We start from the raw sequence: 14,934 nt of genomic DNA, 5'->3' as shown, positions 1-14,934 counted from the left end.
TCAGAGGCTGGGCCAAACAAGCCAGCTGTTGGCTTGGAGGAGATATGGGAGACTTGGAAAGGGGAACATGAGTTTGGGGTCATGGCAGGTAGAGGAAAGAACGTGATGTCAAAGCTTGAGGTTAAAAGAACAACATGAGAAACAGGAAACTAAAAATGAAGCAGAATGAGGAGACAGGAGGAGAGAACAGAGCAGGAATAATCAAACACCAGGGACAAAACCCTAGAGGATTCCTCTTTACAGCTTCCTCATAAAGCAGTACCTCATCAGACGGCCTCCTGCGCAGGCAGTTGGGCTCAAAGTTGTTTATTCTCAAAACCTGAATGGCTCTTTTGATGCTGAGGTGGTGAAGGACACTGACGACCTTCAAGGACAGCAGGTCATCCTGTCAAAGAGCAAGAGGGGGTTAATAAACACAGACATGCTTATTCATCCATTCTCCTGGAGGGGACTGCTTTAGCCCCTGGCTTAAAATGGCACATTTGACACACGTGGGGGAAGTTTCTAATATGTCAGACAGGTAATTCATATCAAACCATCTGTCCCAAGATAAAAACTTTCTGTGTTGCACTGTACTAGCTCTTGGGGGATGTTTTTCACACAGGGTACAGAGCTTAGTACAAGAAATGTGGGGTAACAAGGAAGGAAAAAGGGTGAGATAACACATCCTCAGTGACAGGAAAAGATCCAGGACAGCACCAACACACTACATTAGACTCACCTGGCATTTAATCCTGCCAGAAGTTTTAATACCTGAAATGTCCAGCTAGAAGTTTAACTGAAAACAATAAATTACCCTGAAAACTGGGACATTCTCTATGGTTAGAATAAAAAAAAATAGGAGGGAATAAGAAAAGTGTCTCGAAGTCAAAATGCAATTTGGCTAACTTAAATAAATTTATTCACCCTTGTTCCAGGGTTAGCATGGCTTAATCTTTCAGTTTTACTTATATGTTATGAGCACTGGAATCCATTTTGTCAGATATTTAAGACAAGATTCTTTGCTAACCCAAACATCCCAGTGTTCAGCTAACTTTGTGATGAATCTGACAGTAGGTTAACTATGTCATGGTTTCCTATTTCATTTATTAAAAAATAATAAATGTTATTATATTAATTAAATATTAAGTATTTTATTATAAAATAATAAATGTTCACTATTATTTATTTTTAGCTGGAGTAACTTCAAAAGATAGTAACAAATATTATTTTAATACTTTGCATATTTTGTTGGTTATTTACAGCTGTTACCATAATTTGATAGTTAAACTTGTTCTAAAAATATCCCCAGTGGATCTACAATTAAAGGGCAGTGACAATGGTAGTAAAGTCTCCCAACACAACATCAAACTCAGTGGAGGCTGCTGGCATCACACCTCCCAGGGTTAAAAAGAAGAAACAATCTTATAATAAATAAAACCGCAAACCATGACATAAAACCTACGCAAAACAGATGCAAATGTGGCATGAAAAGGTAACTCATGGTTCATGAGAGAGCAGGGCTGTGATTAATTTCTTCTTTGTTGTACAGAAAGAATGAATATTAGCCATGTTCAATTTGCATTTATATCCCCAGAGAAGGAAGGTCTTATCTCATCTTACCTGAGCCCTTACACAAAGGAAACCTGACTGGCAGTGAAGTGGGGAGTGGGGAGGTGATGCCTGTGCTAAGCACTTTGAAATGCAAAAGCTGTTAAGTGTAGCCTGCTTTCAAACAAGCTGGCTCTCAGAACTGCAATTTTCTTCAAAGGAAATTGCTTGGGTTTTCTTCACCTATGCATCCACGTAAATAAGCAAGCTGACAGAATGCTTGCTTACTGAAGAAAAGGATTCCATCTGCTTCTACTAATTAATAACATGAACAGCAAAAGCATGAGTGGCAACCACAGCATTTGCACCTTTGCATTTGTGCCTTTGTGTACAATCCCTGCCTGAGCACACCGGTGTGACACACAACTGTCAAGCTCAGGATTGCCCACTTCTGATGCATGAGTCCAAATTCTTGCTTTTTGTGTTTGCTCTTAGGCCAGAACCTCGTAGCTCTAAAGATGGAAAGAACTTAGGAAATGCTTACAGGTGAACAGCAGTATCTGATTTCTATAGGTTACAGCTATTGGCATTAAGACAGGGCACTCACTATTGTTTAAAGGGGTCCTTTGAAGACCATGAAAAGGATGTCAGAAAAGGAAGAAGCCATTTACTCACCACACTCATGTAATGGAGCATGCGGCCATCCACCTTCCCCTCATCAAACTGGGTCTTATACTGGGGCAGGCCAATGTCATCCAGCCACCCTAGGGCAGGACAGATACTCCTGTTACAGTGGCAGCCAGATTAGCCAGCACCACTTACTGTTCCCATCCTCAGCACCCTGAAATTAGCCACGATTAGGGACCCCTATCCAAAGCCACTGCTTCAGCATGCAGTAAAATCTTACTGGTAACCCAGTGGTAATCCAGTTTTCCATGGTTGTTTTCCTCTTCAGATCCCAGTGCCTGCAGAGCAAGCTGGAGCTTCTTCCGATGCAAAGGGTGTTTTATCCCAAGCTCCTGTGAAAGGAAGAAAAGCAGTAAATCTAGAGATAATACTGTTTTATTCCTCCCTCTGATGAATGACCAAGGGTTTCTAAGAATCACACTTTAACAGCACTGCTGGTGACGTGGCAGGTGCATTTTCTATTTGCTGAATTTCAGCGTCCTTTTAGCACATGTTCAGCACTAGGGAAAGGCCCACTTTCTGGGGTGGTTAGTTTCACAGTGTTGTAGATTAATTTCAAGGAGTGATGGATCCCAAATTGCATTAAAATGTTGGCCACAATATTCTCATACTAGGTTAAAAAAAAAAAATCCCACAATATAATAAAAACTTTAGCATTCAAAAAAATACTTGCTGGGATTAATTCTTCCCCTCCCACTTAGGCAGGTAAAATTAAAATAATTATTTCGTTAACAGCACAGGAAAGTCCCAGGAATGACTGAAATTCATTAATGCTTCCAAATGCATAACATTATTCCTCAGTTTAGTTGCAAATGCAGCCATTCCAGGATCTCTTTAATCCCATTTCACTTTCAGCAGTGCCTGCTGGTTAATGTTACCTCTGATAACACTATTACAAGCATTATAACACATTACATTACAAGCAAGTAACACATTACATTATGTTCATAATACTTCTCTTAGTCCAATTGTTGTGTAACTACCCAATTGAGAAAACAGGCTTACTATTCGGTGAAGAGATTTTTAAAAAGCTGAAAATTCAACCTTTAGCAAATATTAGGGATTAAAAATATAAATTGAATCAATTTCTTCTGTATTTCTTGTTTTTAAAAATAGACAAGCAATTCTGCAACAAATAAAGACAGACACTGATCAACTTGTGTGTAACAAATCCTCATTCCTCTTTGTATAAAATGGACAGAAAATACAATCAGACCAAAACAGCACCTTTTTATACCCTTCTCACACAGGCATAAAACAACTGTAGCACATATGACTGCTAATGAAGCAGGGCTACAAACCCATATGATAATGAGGCAGTCTCACGTGCATATTTTTAGAAGGTACTACAGTCATGTGATGTGTCCATGCTTAATGAAGTTAGATCACATATTTATAATTATTAGCTTCATTACAGAGCATTAAATTTCTACAAAACTTCAGCTAAAAAGAAACAGATTTGGCATCACTGCGGATGACAGTATTTTGAAAACTCATCTAGTTTCCATTTTTCTACCAGGTGCACTTTACAGACCTGATTTACATGCACAGAAACTGTGATATTTTTTTGTACCTTTATTTGAAAGGAGTGTTTCTGATATTCCTCACCTTTTCCAGATCCTGCTGAGAAGCCTGCAGAAGTGTTTGTCCAGACAATATCCAGTGCCTGCCATTATTGATATAAGAGCCAAGTCCTTGGTCCTGGAGCCAGTTGCAGACCTGCTCCTTGGTCCACTTTGCGAATGGCATGTCCAGCTCACTGCAGTAGATTTTACCCAAAAAAGACTGATAAATCCCTTGTTTCCAACCTTCTGTTCTCATAAACAATGAGAAAGCCAAAAGCTAAGCCTAATTCACATCTTGTGGAAGCTGGGACAATCTCTGAGGGGGAACTACCAGCACAATGAAGCGCTGGGCGTTGCTGATCTGTTGCGACTGTCACAATGAACACAGCCTCCTATAATCCTACTGAAAAGAGCCACCTCTGCTGCCTAGCATGGCTACAGCTCTGGAATGAGACTGGAATGTTTCACTTTCTCCTTTAATCCCTCGAAGTGCAGCAGAAAAGGCACAAAAGGAGTATCTGTCACTGCCACATGAGGGCTCATGTGCTGCCCCATCCTGTGAAGGCAAGAGCTCAGCAGCAAGACCCCAGCACTCAGCCCACCTCAATCCTGCAGAGACCCTCTCTGAGGAGGAAGTGGACTGTATGTGCCTGGTTTTGCTCAGAGAAGAGAGGGGATGTTTCATTTTGGCACTGCCCTTCTCCTTTGGGCCCCGTGCTTGGCCAGAGCCATCAGGATCCAAGCACTGGCACACTGGCCCCACTCGTGTCTTACTTGTGGGACTGCCCCAGGTCCCGAGACCAGCCCAGCCGGGGCCCTGCAGTTGCTCTTGTCCCTCCTCTTTTGAACTCCGTCTCAGACATGTCTTCTGGGTTGAAGGTGGTAGACTGACTTCTTCTAAGTCTAAAGGAAGAAAGCACATTGACATTTGGCTAAGGAAAAGGCACATCACTGCCACCCACTGCAACCAACACTGGCAAGATCTCCCCCAGGGCTTGTAGCTCCTCTTCTACCTGCCCCCAGCCTAGTCTCATCTCTCCCAAATACCACACAGGCTCCTGCTCTTGGGATATTAAACCGTGAAGCCACATGTTGGCAGGGCAGAAATAGAAGGTGTGCTCCCAGCAAACCCCTGCCCGAGGCCCAGCTCTGGAGAATGGTCATGTCTCATCTTTTACTTACCTTCCAAACAACTTCTTGATTCCCTTGGCCTTTTTCCTGGAATCTGGAGAAGGTGGTGTCATCTGCAGACTATCTGCTTCTTTTGGGCGAGGGGGCAAGCCAGCCAGATCTAAGTGGTCTGCAGATCCCTTCTCTGTTTCAGCTGTCAGAAAACAAAAGCTCTGTCAAGACCCTCTTATGCAGGACTGTATAGACATGCTCCTGACCTTGGGAATGACTCCTGCTAGATTATTGACAGCCACCATGTCAAGAAAATGGGGCAAAGAGGAATGGGAAAATCCATGAGAAATGCCACATGTTCCTCCTTCATGGGCCTGGCTGGTAATGCTCCAAGGCAATGTTCTGCTTCAGTTAAGCGCCTCGCTTCCAAGGTGGGAAAATCCACCTCGTGAATCACGCAGTGAATTAAATCCCATATTTACTCTTCCTGAGGGCGTGTTCCTACAGTGCTTTCACAGGAAGAGCCAAGGCACGTGGGTGCCCAAAAACAATTCAGAGCAGTGACAGGGAACTAAACCAGGAGTCCCCAAAGCACAGAAAGCCAAGTAACCTTCCTGTGGCTATCTTCCCCAATAACATGTAGTATTTCATTCCATGGCCAGGAAATTCTAGCAACAAAACTCCTGCTGCAGAAGGAGGGCCCTCTTTCCCTCACTTCTGCAAACTGTGGAATATTTTGTTCCTCCTCAGAGGAACACCATGGATTTTAGACTCTGTCTAAACCGTATCTTCTGAGTGAACAAAACATCTCTGATCAGAGATCCTCAACATCACCACCCACTCTAAAAATATTAAATCCTTGATCTGTAGCTGTTTTCCATGACAACAAACCTGAGGGCTCTTGTCCCTAAAGGGGAAGTTGCCACAAAAGCTAAACTATTAAAGGAGAAAAAATTTTAAGATCATTTAAAAAGGAAACGAATAGAATTGCAGTATCTACTAGACTACATAAGCAGAGATGTGCCAGCAAGTGCCAGATAGCTGAATAAAACTACCACTCGGAGTTTATGCCAGTTGCTTGCTGGGGAGGAGTGAGAGCATGAGCTTGTTCAGCTGAAGCAGCCGTGGCAAGGCAGTCAGGCCTGGAATCACTTGCAGCATCTTTTAATATAGCTCTGTAATTAAATGACCATCACTTGTGTTTGAAATGGACTTTCAGACTTCCAGGAGAAAAGTAAACAATGCATCAAGGTAGAGCTTATATTGTTGGGACATGTCCCACAAGCCACAGAGTTGATGCTGAGATGGCCACAAAAGGGCCATGACCAGCAACAAACTCTTGGTTTTGCCAGTGTATCCTGCTGGGCAAACTTCAGATGGTTCAGCCAGAATATCTATGAACAAGTCCCATTTTCCACCTCGTCAAACCTTGCAGTGAAGCAGCAAGGTCACACAAAAGATCATTTCCAGGCACTTTGGTTTGGCCACTGTCAAACACAGGGATCCTGTCAGTGAGAGAGAGACAGAACTAACATCAAACCAGGATGTGGCATTTGTGATTTTTGCTTTACTTGTAGAAGGTAAAGTAAAAAAGAACCAAAAACATGTAAATGGCATTCTATAAAGAGAACACCAGGACAAGGTTGGGTGCATTAGTAGCAGAGATATGCGGGAATTGCACTGTTTGCTCCTCATACCGGGCTCCTTTTCATGCACTGACACAACCCTGTAGAGCAGATAACATTTAGGGGGCCATATGAGAAAAAAGAGGGCCCAAAGCCCTTGGTCTCTTCACCACCCCACATGACACAACTCTGCTTCCAAAGACAGGTCTGACCTGCCCTGGTCAGAAGCATCCAGGGAATGCTCATGTCACAAGACTGGTTTTTATTTACTATGTGAATGGCTCCTTCCCCATTTGCCCCAGTTATTTCTCATTTGTTTTATTATATCATAAATACCGGGCTCCTTTTCATGCACTGACACAACCCTGTAGAGCAGATAACATTTAGGGGGCCATATGAGAAAAAAGAGGGCCCAAAGCCCTTGGTCTCTTCACCACCCCACATGACACAACTCTGCTTCCAAAGACAGGTCTGACCTGCCCTGGTCAGAAGCATCCAGGGAATGCTCATATCACAAGACTGGTTTTTATTTACTATGTGAATGGCTCCTTCCCCATTTGCCCCAGTTATTTCTCATTTGTTTTATTATATCATAAATACAACTACATCTAGAAGACTAATTACATATGCTTTCCCTCAGAACTCCCTGAAATGAATGCCTGGGAAATACAGCTCATTCCTTACTTCACCACCCTTTATAAAGTCCTCCAGTGGATCTAGGACAAGTGGCAGCACAAAGGTAACTAAGCATCACCAATTCTCACCTGGTACCTCAAAGCACACCAAAAGTACTCAAACTTTGTGCTCAAAGTTACGGCAAAAGTCTCTGCAAATTGACCCGCAATCTCTCATTAGTAGCAGCTACTCAGGAACAGCACAGCTGACTTCTAGCAGAGGGCGAATGTTACGTGAAAACTCCTTTTAGTGATGGGCAGAAGTTCCGATGCAGAGCTCTGGTGCCTGGCTGTGGTTTGGGAAGTGTGTGGCCACAGCCAGCTGTTAGCAGCAGTCAGGGCACAGGGCTGGCACGGGCAGGCATGCAGGATTACTGTACCTAAAGTAGGTGCACTTGCACTTCGACTGCGATCTTCAGATATCCACACAAGGCACAAACCCACACGCAGCACAACGGGAGAGAACACGCAGAGGCACAAGGTCAAACACAATTCAAAACTCAAGGTGACAAAGTACGGGACAAAAGGAGGGAGAGACGTGAGACACAAGCGCCACACGAATGCTGAATTCACATGGCATTAGGATCACCAATTCACTGGGACCTCCCTTTCACAACAAGGGAGTGGAGCAGAGCTCTGTGGTGTAGAGAGAAAAATGGCACTGCACTCACTTCAGTGCAAGGGGGGTCACTTGCTCCAGGACCCACTGCTCCTGTGAGGTGGCAAATATGTGGACAGCAACTTTACAGATGGAAGCACTGAAATCTGGATAACATCAATAACTTACTCAAAGCTACAGCACCCTGATTTAGATGACCCATCTTCCACTCCTTTATGACAGCCACAAGTACTGTGCTTTGTTAGACAAATTAATTTCAGGACAAAACAGGGTATTACACAAAAGCAAACATGAAATAAACCAAAGTGAAGAGTCTAACCCTCAGAATTGACTGTACATCTATTCCAAGTAAGCTAGCAACTTCCCAGGCTGTATGTCACAGGGAAATATAGGCAGCATATCATCAATGTGTAGGTATGTTACTTGTTTTGAACAAAAATCTGAAATTCTCTTTGAGTAACAAAGAAGAAGCTATCCCCCTTCAGGCTTCTGAAATAGATAGCTAAATTCCTAAATCTCATGCAAGAGGATAAACAAAAACCTCAGGTGCCTGCAGTAGATCTGGTGCAGGGACTCGCTGGATGCTTGAACTGGATCATTGGAAAGACTGCCAGAGCAGAGCAGTAAATATAAGTAGAATTCCAGTTAGTGGCAACAGCGACTTCTGCATTAAGCAGAGCATTTTGTTTATTTCTTTGTCATATGCAAATGTCACCAAATGACAATACCAAAATACCCCCCCACCAACACTACAAGTAAAAACATCAACGTGAGCTTGAATGACTTGCCAATCCTGTTCCTGTTGTCACCACTTCTTTTGAAAGGCTGCTTAAGTAAAAAAAAAAAAAAAAAAAGAGAGAAAGACTGAGTGCTGCTGTCCTATTTCTGTGTATCTGAAAAATCTTATGAAAGATAAAAGAAAATCTTATGAAAAGATATGAGGATGGAGCCAGGGGGAAAAAACCCCCACAAATCCCATGTGTGAACTACTGCCAGACAGTCAGCATTTCATACAGCAGCAATCCCCTACAAGGTCCCAGGGGAGATACCACAGCAGAGTCTGAACCACATCAAACACTTCCTTACATCAGTGATTTTTTTTTCCTGTTGTTTGGTATTTTCTAAACATTCTACTGTCAGAAGTGCCACCAAGTCATGGTGAGACTAAGGCCGGCTTTCCTGCTTCTTAAGGCAGTTACAGCTGTTGTTAAGATGCTTCAAAATGCACAGAATCTGAATGCAGAGGCATGGTACCTACCCAGATTGGGGGCACTTGCAGTCCTCTTGTTATTTTTTATCTTGAAAAAGCCTCTGCCAAAGGAAGACCTGGCTTTGCGGGTGCCGAAACTGTCCTCGTCGCCTGTGCCACCGTGGGAAGGAGACTTGGGAGGGAGGGTTGCAAAATTATTGCCTTCCACAGGAGGTTTAACCTGCTTGAATTAAGGAAATAAAGAATCAATACAAGGGAATTGCAGAAGGCCTTTTGAGAGTCTGCAAAGTAACCACTGGCAGATTAACTGTGAAGTCCTTCTCATCTGTCACTACAAAAATACGGAATGTAAAAACCATTAAGAAAAACATAAACAAGATCTTCATTGGAATATGTTGTCCTGGTTTGGGCTGGATGGAGTTAACTTTTTCTTAATTCAACACTGTGCTGTTGTTCAGTGCTGTGTTTTGGATTTAGTAGGGAATAATGTGGATAACACTGGGATGTTTGGGTTGTTGCTGAGCAGTGCTTGCCCTGAGTCAAAGAGTTTCCATTTTCCCATGCTCTGCCAGCAAGGAAGTGCACAAGAAGCTGGGATGGAGCATGTCCAGGACAGCTGACCTGAGCTACCAAAGGAATATTCCACACCACAGAATTCCATGACCAGTATATAAACTGTGGGGGTTACTGGGAAGGGGAGCCAATTGTAGCTTGGAGATGGGCTGGGCATTGGTCAGTGGGGGATGAGCAATAGTATTGTGGTGCATCATTAGTCTTTTCAGGGCTTTCTCTCTTCCTCTCCCTTTTATTATTAGTTAATTATTATTATATTATTATTATTAGGATTTTACTTTGTTTCAATTATTAAACTGTTCATATCTCAACCCCCAAGCTCTATCTTATTTTATGTTGATTCTCCTCCCCATCCCACTGAGGCAGGGAAGTGGACCAGCTGTGGGGTCCTTTGTTGTCAGCTGGGATTAAACACTGGCATATGTTCAGGAACCAGGATAACTATCACTACGTGCTAAGAGTAAATTGTGTTCTTTAAGATGTTTCTCAATTTCTGTAAGGCTGACTTAAAGGTATGGCAAAGGTAAAAACAGAGTCCTGCAAGGCTTTGAACTTCTCCAGCTTTGAAGGGTCTCTGTCTCCCCCACTGGCAGCTGTAGGCGCAGTAAGTGGGAAGCAGAGAGACAACACCCCACAGTACATTGGTTCTCTGCCAAGTGTCAACAGAGCTCTTTCTGTCTGTCACTGCTCTGCAATTTCTTAATTAATGGATTAATTGACTGTGTCCACTGCCAAAGCAAAGAGGAAATTACATATCAAGCAAGGAGCAGAAATACCAAGAGAGGTATCAGACACTCCAGTTACCCCATTTAAAGCAGTTCTTTAACCTCACCAGCTGTTTCACTGTCTCTCTGAAAGAAGGAAGCAAAACCATTCACAGCCCAAATATAATCCTTTGGCTTTTGCTGAATCAATACAGTATTCAACCTAGGGCTGGTGTCTGAGGTCTGTCACCTCTGCTCAGGTGTTCCTAGAGGTAAGGACTGCAAGATGTGGCCTTAAGGTACCAAAGGGTGACTGTTCTACAATGATGGGCTTTTCAGAAACACACTTGCTAGTCACAGGAAACAATTGAGAAACCCAAAGGTTTTTAAAGAGACACTAATCAAAGATAATTACAGAGTCAGTAAAATGCTTAATGGTTAGCTTTGCTAATTATCTAGTGTGAGAAAAACGTTAGCTTAGCTGGTAACCTTATGCTCAATCAGACTGGAAGATGATCCACGTGTGAGGAGGCAAGGACATGCTGAGCACTGAGCACTGACAGTGGCACCCACCAGAGACTCCTCACTGTCCTGTTTGCAGGATTTCATTCCCCCTCTGGAACGGCACGTGGCAATTCCACACCTCCCAACACCTCCTCACTGCCTGTGTTTCTCCAAGGACACACATCACCACACACACACACAAACATCACACATTACCTCTCCTGGCTTCTGTGCACAGTCTCTGTCCTGTTTGGGAAAGATTAAGACATTTAAAAAGTCATGGTTTACAGCCAGTATTCAATTCATTATGATTACCCAGAGTTAAGTTCTGACTGAAATACCCTTCCCTGACTGTTCCTTTTCCCCAAAATAAATCTCTTCAGAGCTGTATTTCACACAGATTAAGTCTTGCCTGGTCTGAGGTCAGTGAGCCAACATGGAAATAGGGTTGCTGTGGTTCACTTTGTGGAGGATTAGCTGTGCACATGATTAGTGACACGCACAATGTTAAGGCATTCACAGGCAGAGCTGCTTGAGGGACCCAGAACAGGAACCAGGCAGGGTAGAAGCCAAGTAGATAAAATATCCACAGCCTCTACTCCTTGTCTGTCCAAACAAACAAAAAACCAAAGACTCCCCCCAAACCATGAAGGCCAGCTCTTTTCAGGTTCTGGTGACATTTTCAGTCCTGCCAGCCTCCCCCCTGCACTGCAAGGCACAGGAGGTATCAGGGAATTCAGGAGCTTCTAGGAGTTCAGGCTGTCACAAAAGAGCACACGAATCACACTGATTTGATGGCATTGCTAGAGATTAGCTGCTTTTGGTCACTTCCACAGAAACATGAACTGAAGCTATCCCCAGACATCCAACAGCTCAGTATTTTGTTTCTGACTACCTAAAACATACAGTCAGCCCAGACTGTATTTTATTGTGATTACATGGCCTTCCAAAATTATTCACCTTAAGCACAGGTAGGAAGTGGTGGTGGTAGTTATTTTTTTCTTGTCTCAAATCAGAAAAGCATATCCAGTAAAGAAATCCCACCTCATTATCTGAGCAAAAACACAGCAAGAGAGTCTTGGGTAAAAACCTCATACAAAGATTTTAAAAAAAGCACCTGTGTTTTCAAGGACAGATTTTCTTCTATAATAGAATGTGGAAGATGTGACATGTGTGTGACCACTGCCAAGACACGCCACAAGGAGCCCTGCTTTGACTCAGAATTTCTCAGAAGGCAACACAACACCCACAGGGTCGCAACAGAGATGTCACACCTATGTGCAAGGAGATGGGAGGAAGTAAGAGACCAAACCTACCACTTCAGATGTGTCTTTCCTCAAACTGCTCAGACTGCTGGACTTCTGCAGTGTGGAAGTTCTGAAACAACATAAAAACCAAGCTCAGTTATTAGAATTAAATTTGCTAAGATAAAGACCCTCAAAAGAATCAGCTTTAAAGACAGCTTTATAATACATGATGAGATACACTAAACCAAATGATAATTTGAATTAAGATGCAGTAATTCAGTGCAGTAAATGCAGTAATCAGAGCTCATGCAGTTTAATGAGATACTGTAAGAACTTCCACACTGGAATAACTGCTGCTTTAGGAATATGGATATGTGGCAGAAACAAAAATTATTTTCTCATTGTAGTCAGCTGATCACCTTCCCCCCACTATCAAAAGAAAACAGCAAATCATGTGTGCATGCACTGTGGAAAACTATAAATTTCATAATACATTGACAGTCTACCATGAAATTAGAGATGCTTCACAATGTAACAGGAAGTACCATATGCCCAGATAAAGCACAGGAAAATAATGATCATGAAAGCATGGGACATGAGCAGAAACCTACCATCACCAAGTACCATCTAGTCTAGAATTAACTGACTTATTTACATATGTATGTAAATGTGTATGTATGTGCTTTGTGGGGGTTCAAGTTGACTGTCACATTTAAGTATGTCCACTGAACAGTTTTGATTATGGCACTTACACTGGACTATCACACAGATGAGTTTCAGGGGAGGAACCTGTTGATCTTCCTTCACTGTAAAAACAAAAGATAGGAAAAAAGGCTGAGAAACAGAAATCCTATGATCTCAGCCTGCTTTAATTCTGTTTTCCCTTCAGCTCTTATGGTACTAATACAGGGAAAATTTTCCCCGCTGTGGTGGCAAGTCTTGTAAAAGATAAAGGACAAAGGTGAGCTCAAGAGCCCCAGGAAAGACAACTCTCACTGTAAGATGATGACAATACTGAACTACTATTCGGCTTCAATAAATGCAGAGGTTCCAGCAGGGTCTGCAGCAACACAAGGAGTGGTGGTCACCATCTCTCAGTCATCACCCACAGCAAAGGGAACTTTGCTGCAGTTCAGTGCTTGCTTTGTTTTTTACCAGAAGGAGACACGGTTGAAATCCCTGCTGGTAATGGCTTGAGCTGCATGAGGAACATGCACAACACAGACTGAGCAAAGCTGAGCTTCTGGATCCTCTTCTTGACTGGAACTGGAAAAATCACACATCAAATTGAGCTTGCACTGATGTTTCACATTCAGATTGATGATTGTTTCAAGTCAACACTTCCTTGCCTCTGGATTCTTAGTGTTTGATACTCCTTAAGATAAAGCCAGGGATCTGGACCCAGAAGAAAAAGACACAACCACAGCCTTTGTTGAGCTGTGAGTCTGGGGTGCTTTTTTGTACTCCCTGCAGTGCCAGTGCAGGTCTGCAGGGATTGGGTTTCCTCCCAGGACAAGGAGGGTGCAAGATTAGAAATGCTGGTGAAAGGTGACAGCCACTTCTCAGCCAGCAGCTGTTGCTGGTTCCAAGCACAGGGATCCCTGGCTGCCACAGCTCAGCCACAGTCCCAGGCTGCAGCCACACAATCCTTGGGTTTCTCCCCGCCTCAGGTTAGAGCCGGAAGCCCTTTCGTTCTGGCAGTGCCTTACAACCATCTTTAGTCACTCTGAAAAATGTCTGAGCACAAATCACCAGGGCTGGCAGAGCCTATGCCACGCCAACCGTATTTCCATGATGCAAACCTAGACAAAAATAACAATTCTGTGGCCTTCATTGCATTAGATCAGCTTCCCTCTCCTTCTGTTCATTCCTGGTAAAGCAGCTGGTATAAATCATGAGCGCTGCTACAACAGCAACTGTTATAAATGAACTATTTTCTGGTGGTTAATGTTACAAATGAACTAATTTCTAGTGGATAAGGTTACAAGTTATCATTGTTTGGTGATTGCGCTAAATGTACCAGTGTAAGAGAAGTAACGGCTGGTTCGGACCATGTGGGAGGAGGGAGGTGAATTGAATACAGGGACTCTTCTAGAAAAGCAGTGTCATGGAGGAAGACAGCACCTTGAGGTTTGATTGGAGGAGAGACTGACCCATAAGGTGGAGAAAATGGGAAATGATTGGTCCAGGATGTTCATCTGTAGAGACCAATGAGAGGACTGACAGCGAGCCAATCAGCAGGAGGATGGACGAAAGCACCAATCACAGACCCCCAGAGGATATAAAGGCTGCTTGAAAGTTCTACTTGGGGTCTCCCGAGGGAACTTGAGTCCTGAGGAACACCCAGCTGCCGTGGTGTCTGCGCTGTACCGGGTTTCTTTGTTATCCGATTTGTTGTGCAGGCTTCTGGGCTTATCTCAGGGCCTTGCTTTCAGACATTCTTGGGTTTTTTTTAATAAATGAGTTCACTTTTTTTTAAAGAAAAAAGTGATCGGTCTTGTTTACAACAGCAACCAAACCAGCCCTTGCTTACTCAGGATTTAATCAATTCACTTCAGGAACATTAGCTTGGTTTGCAGCAGCTAGGCAAGGGAATCCTAGCCTTGTTTACCTGGCTAATGACTTGAAAATTCAATGACTGACAGATTATTGCTCTTCTTAAATGTCATAGAATATTTGATTTACAATTGAAAAATACATGGAAACCATAATACCTCATTTCACTTGCAGGATCTGGCCTAGAGTGTGTTTTCAGTCTCTCTGCAACAGTTTCTGAGCTCTTGGATGTCGATGAAAAGGAAGGGATTGAAATCTGTAAAATGCTGGTGTGGATCTGTAAGGAATTCTCAAAAGAAGGAAGACTATATGTTACAA

At 43.1% G+C, this 14,934-nt stretch overlaps 1 protein-coding gene across 15 annotated transcripts in view; it reads right to left on the bottom strand.

Moving 5' to 3' along the window:
• Window positions 1-14,934, bottom strand: part of LOC131592661 (liprin-beta-1-like) — a 109,861-nt gene that overhangs the window by 4,198 nt on the left and 90,729 nt on the right. For 7 of the 15 annotated variants that reach the window (XM_058864321.1, XM_058864319.1, XM_058864325.1 and 4 more), the window contains 12 exons: window positions 14,775-14,905; window positions 12,813-12,866; window positions 12,130-12,190; window positions 11,030-11,059; window positions 9,081-9,255; window positions 7,584-7,616; window positions 4,965-5,106; window positions 4,557-4,685; window positions 3,826-3,976; window positions 2,438-2,549; window positions 2,206-2,294; window positions 263-385 (listed from right to left, as the gene is read on the bottom strand). In XM_058864321.1, the coding sequence (XP_058720304.1) occupies window positions 263-385; window positions 2,206-2,294; window positions 2,438-2,549; window positions 3,826-3,976; window positions 4,557-4,685; window positions 4,965-5,106; window positions 7,584-7,616; window positions 9,081-9,255; window positions 11,030-11,059; window positions 12,130-12,190; window positions 12,813-12,866; window positions 14,775-14,905 (1,230 nt within the window). The remainder of the gene's footprint in view (window positions 1-262; window positions 386-2,205; window positions 2,295-2,437; window positions 2,550-3,825; window positions 3,977-4,556; window positions 4,686-4,964; window positions 5,107-7,583; window positions 7,617-9,080; window positions 9,256-11,029; window positions 11,060-12,129; window positions 12,191-12,812; window positions 12,867-14,774; window positions 14,906-14,934) is intronic. The other 8 variants (XM_058864323.1, XM_058864327.1, XM_058864331.1 and 5 more) reach the window with 6 other exon arrangements.

This window comes from Poecile atricapillus, chromosome Z, assembly GCF_030490865.1.
Source record: "Poecile atricapillus isolate bPoeAtr1 chromosome Z, bPoeAtr1.hap1, whole genome shotgun sequence".
Taxonomy (NCBI): domain Eukaryota; kingdom Metazoa; phylum Chordata; class Aves; order Passeriformes; family Paridae; genus Poecile; species Poecile atricapillus.
This window is presented reverse-complemented; position numbering and strand designations above follow the sequence as displayed.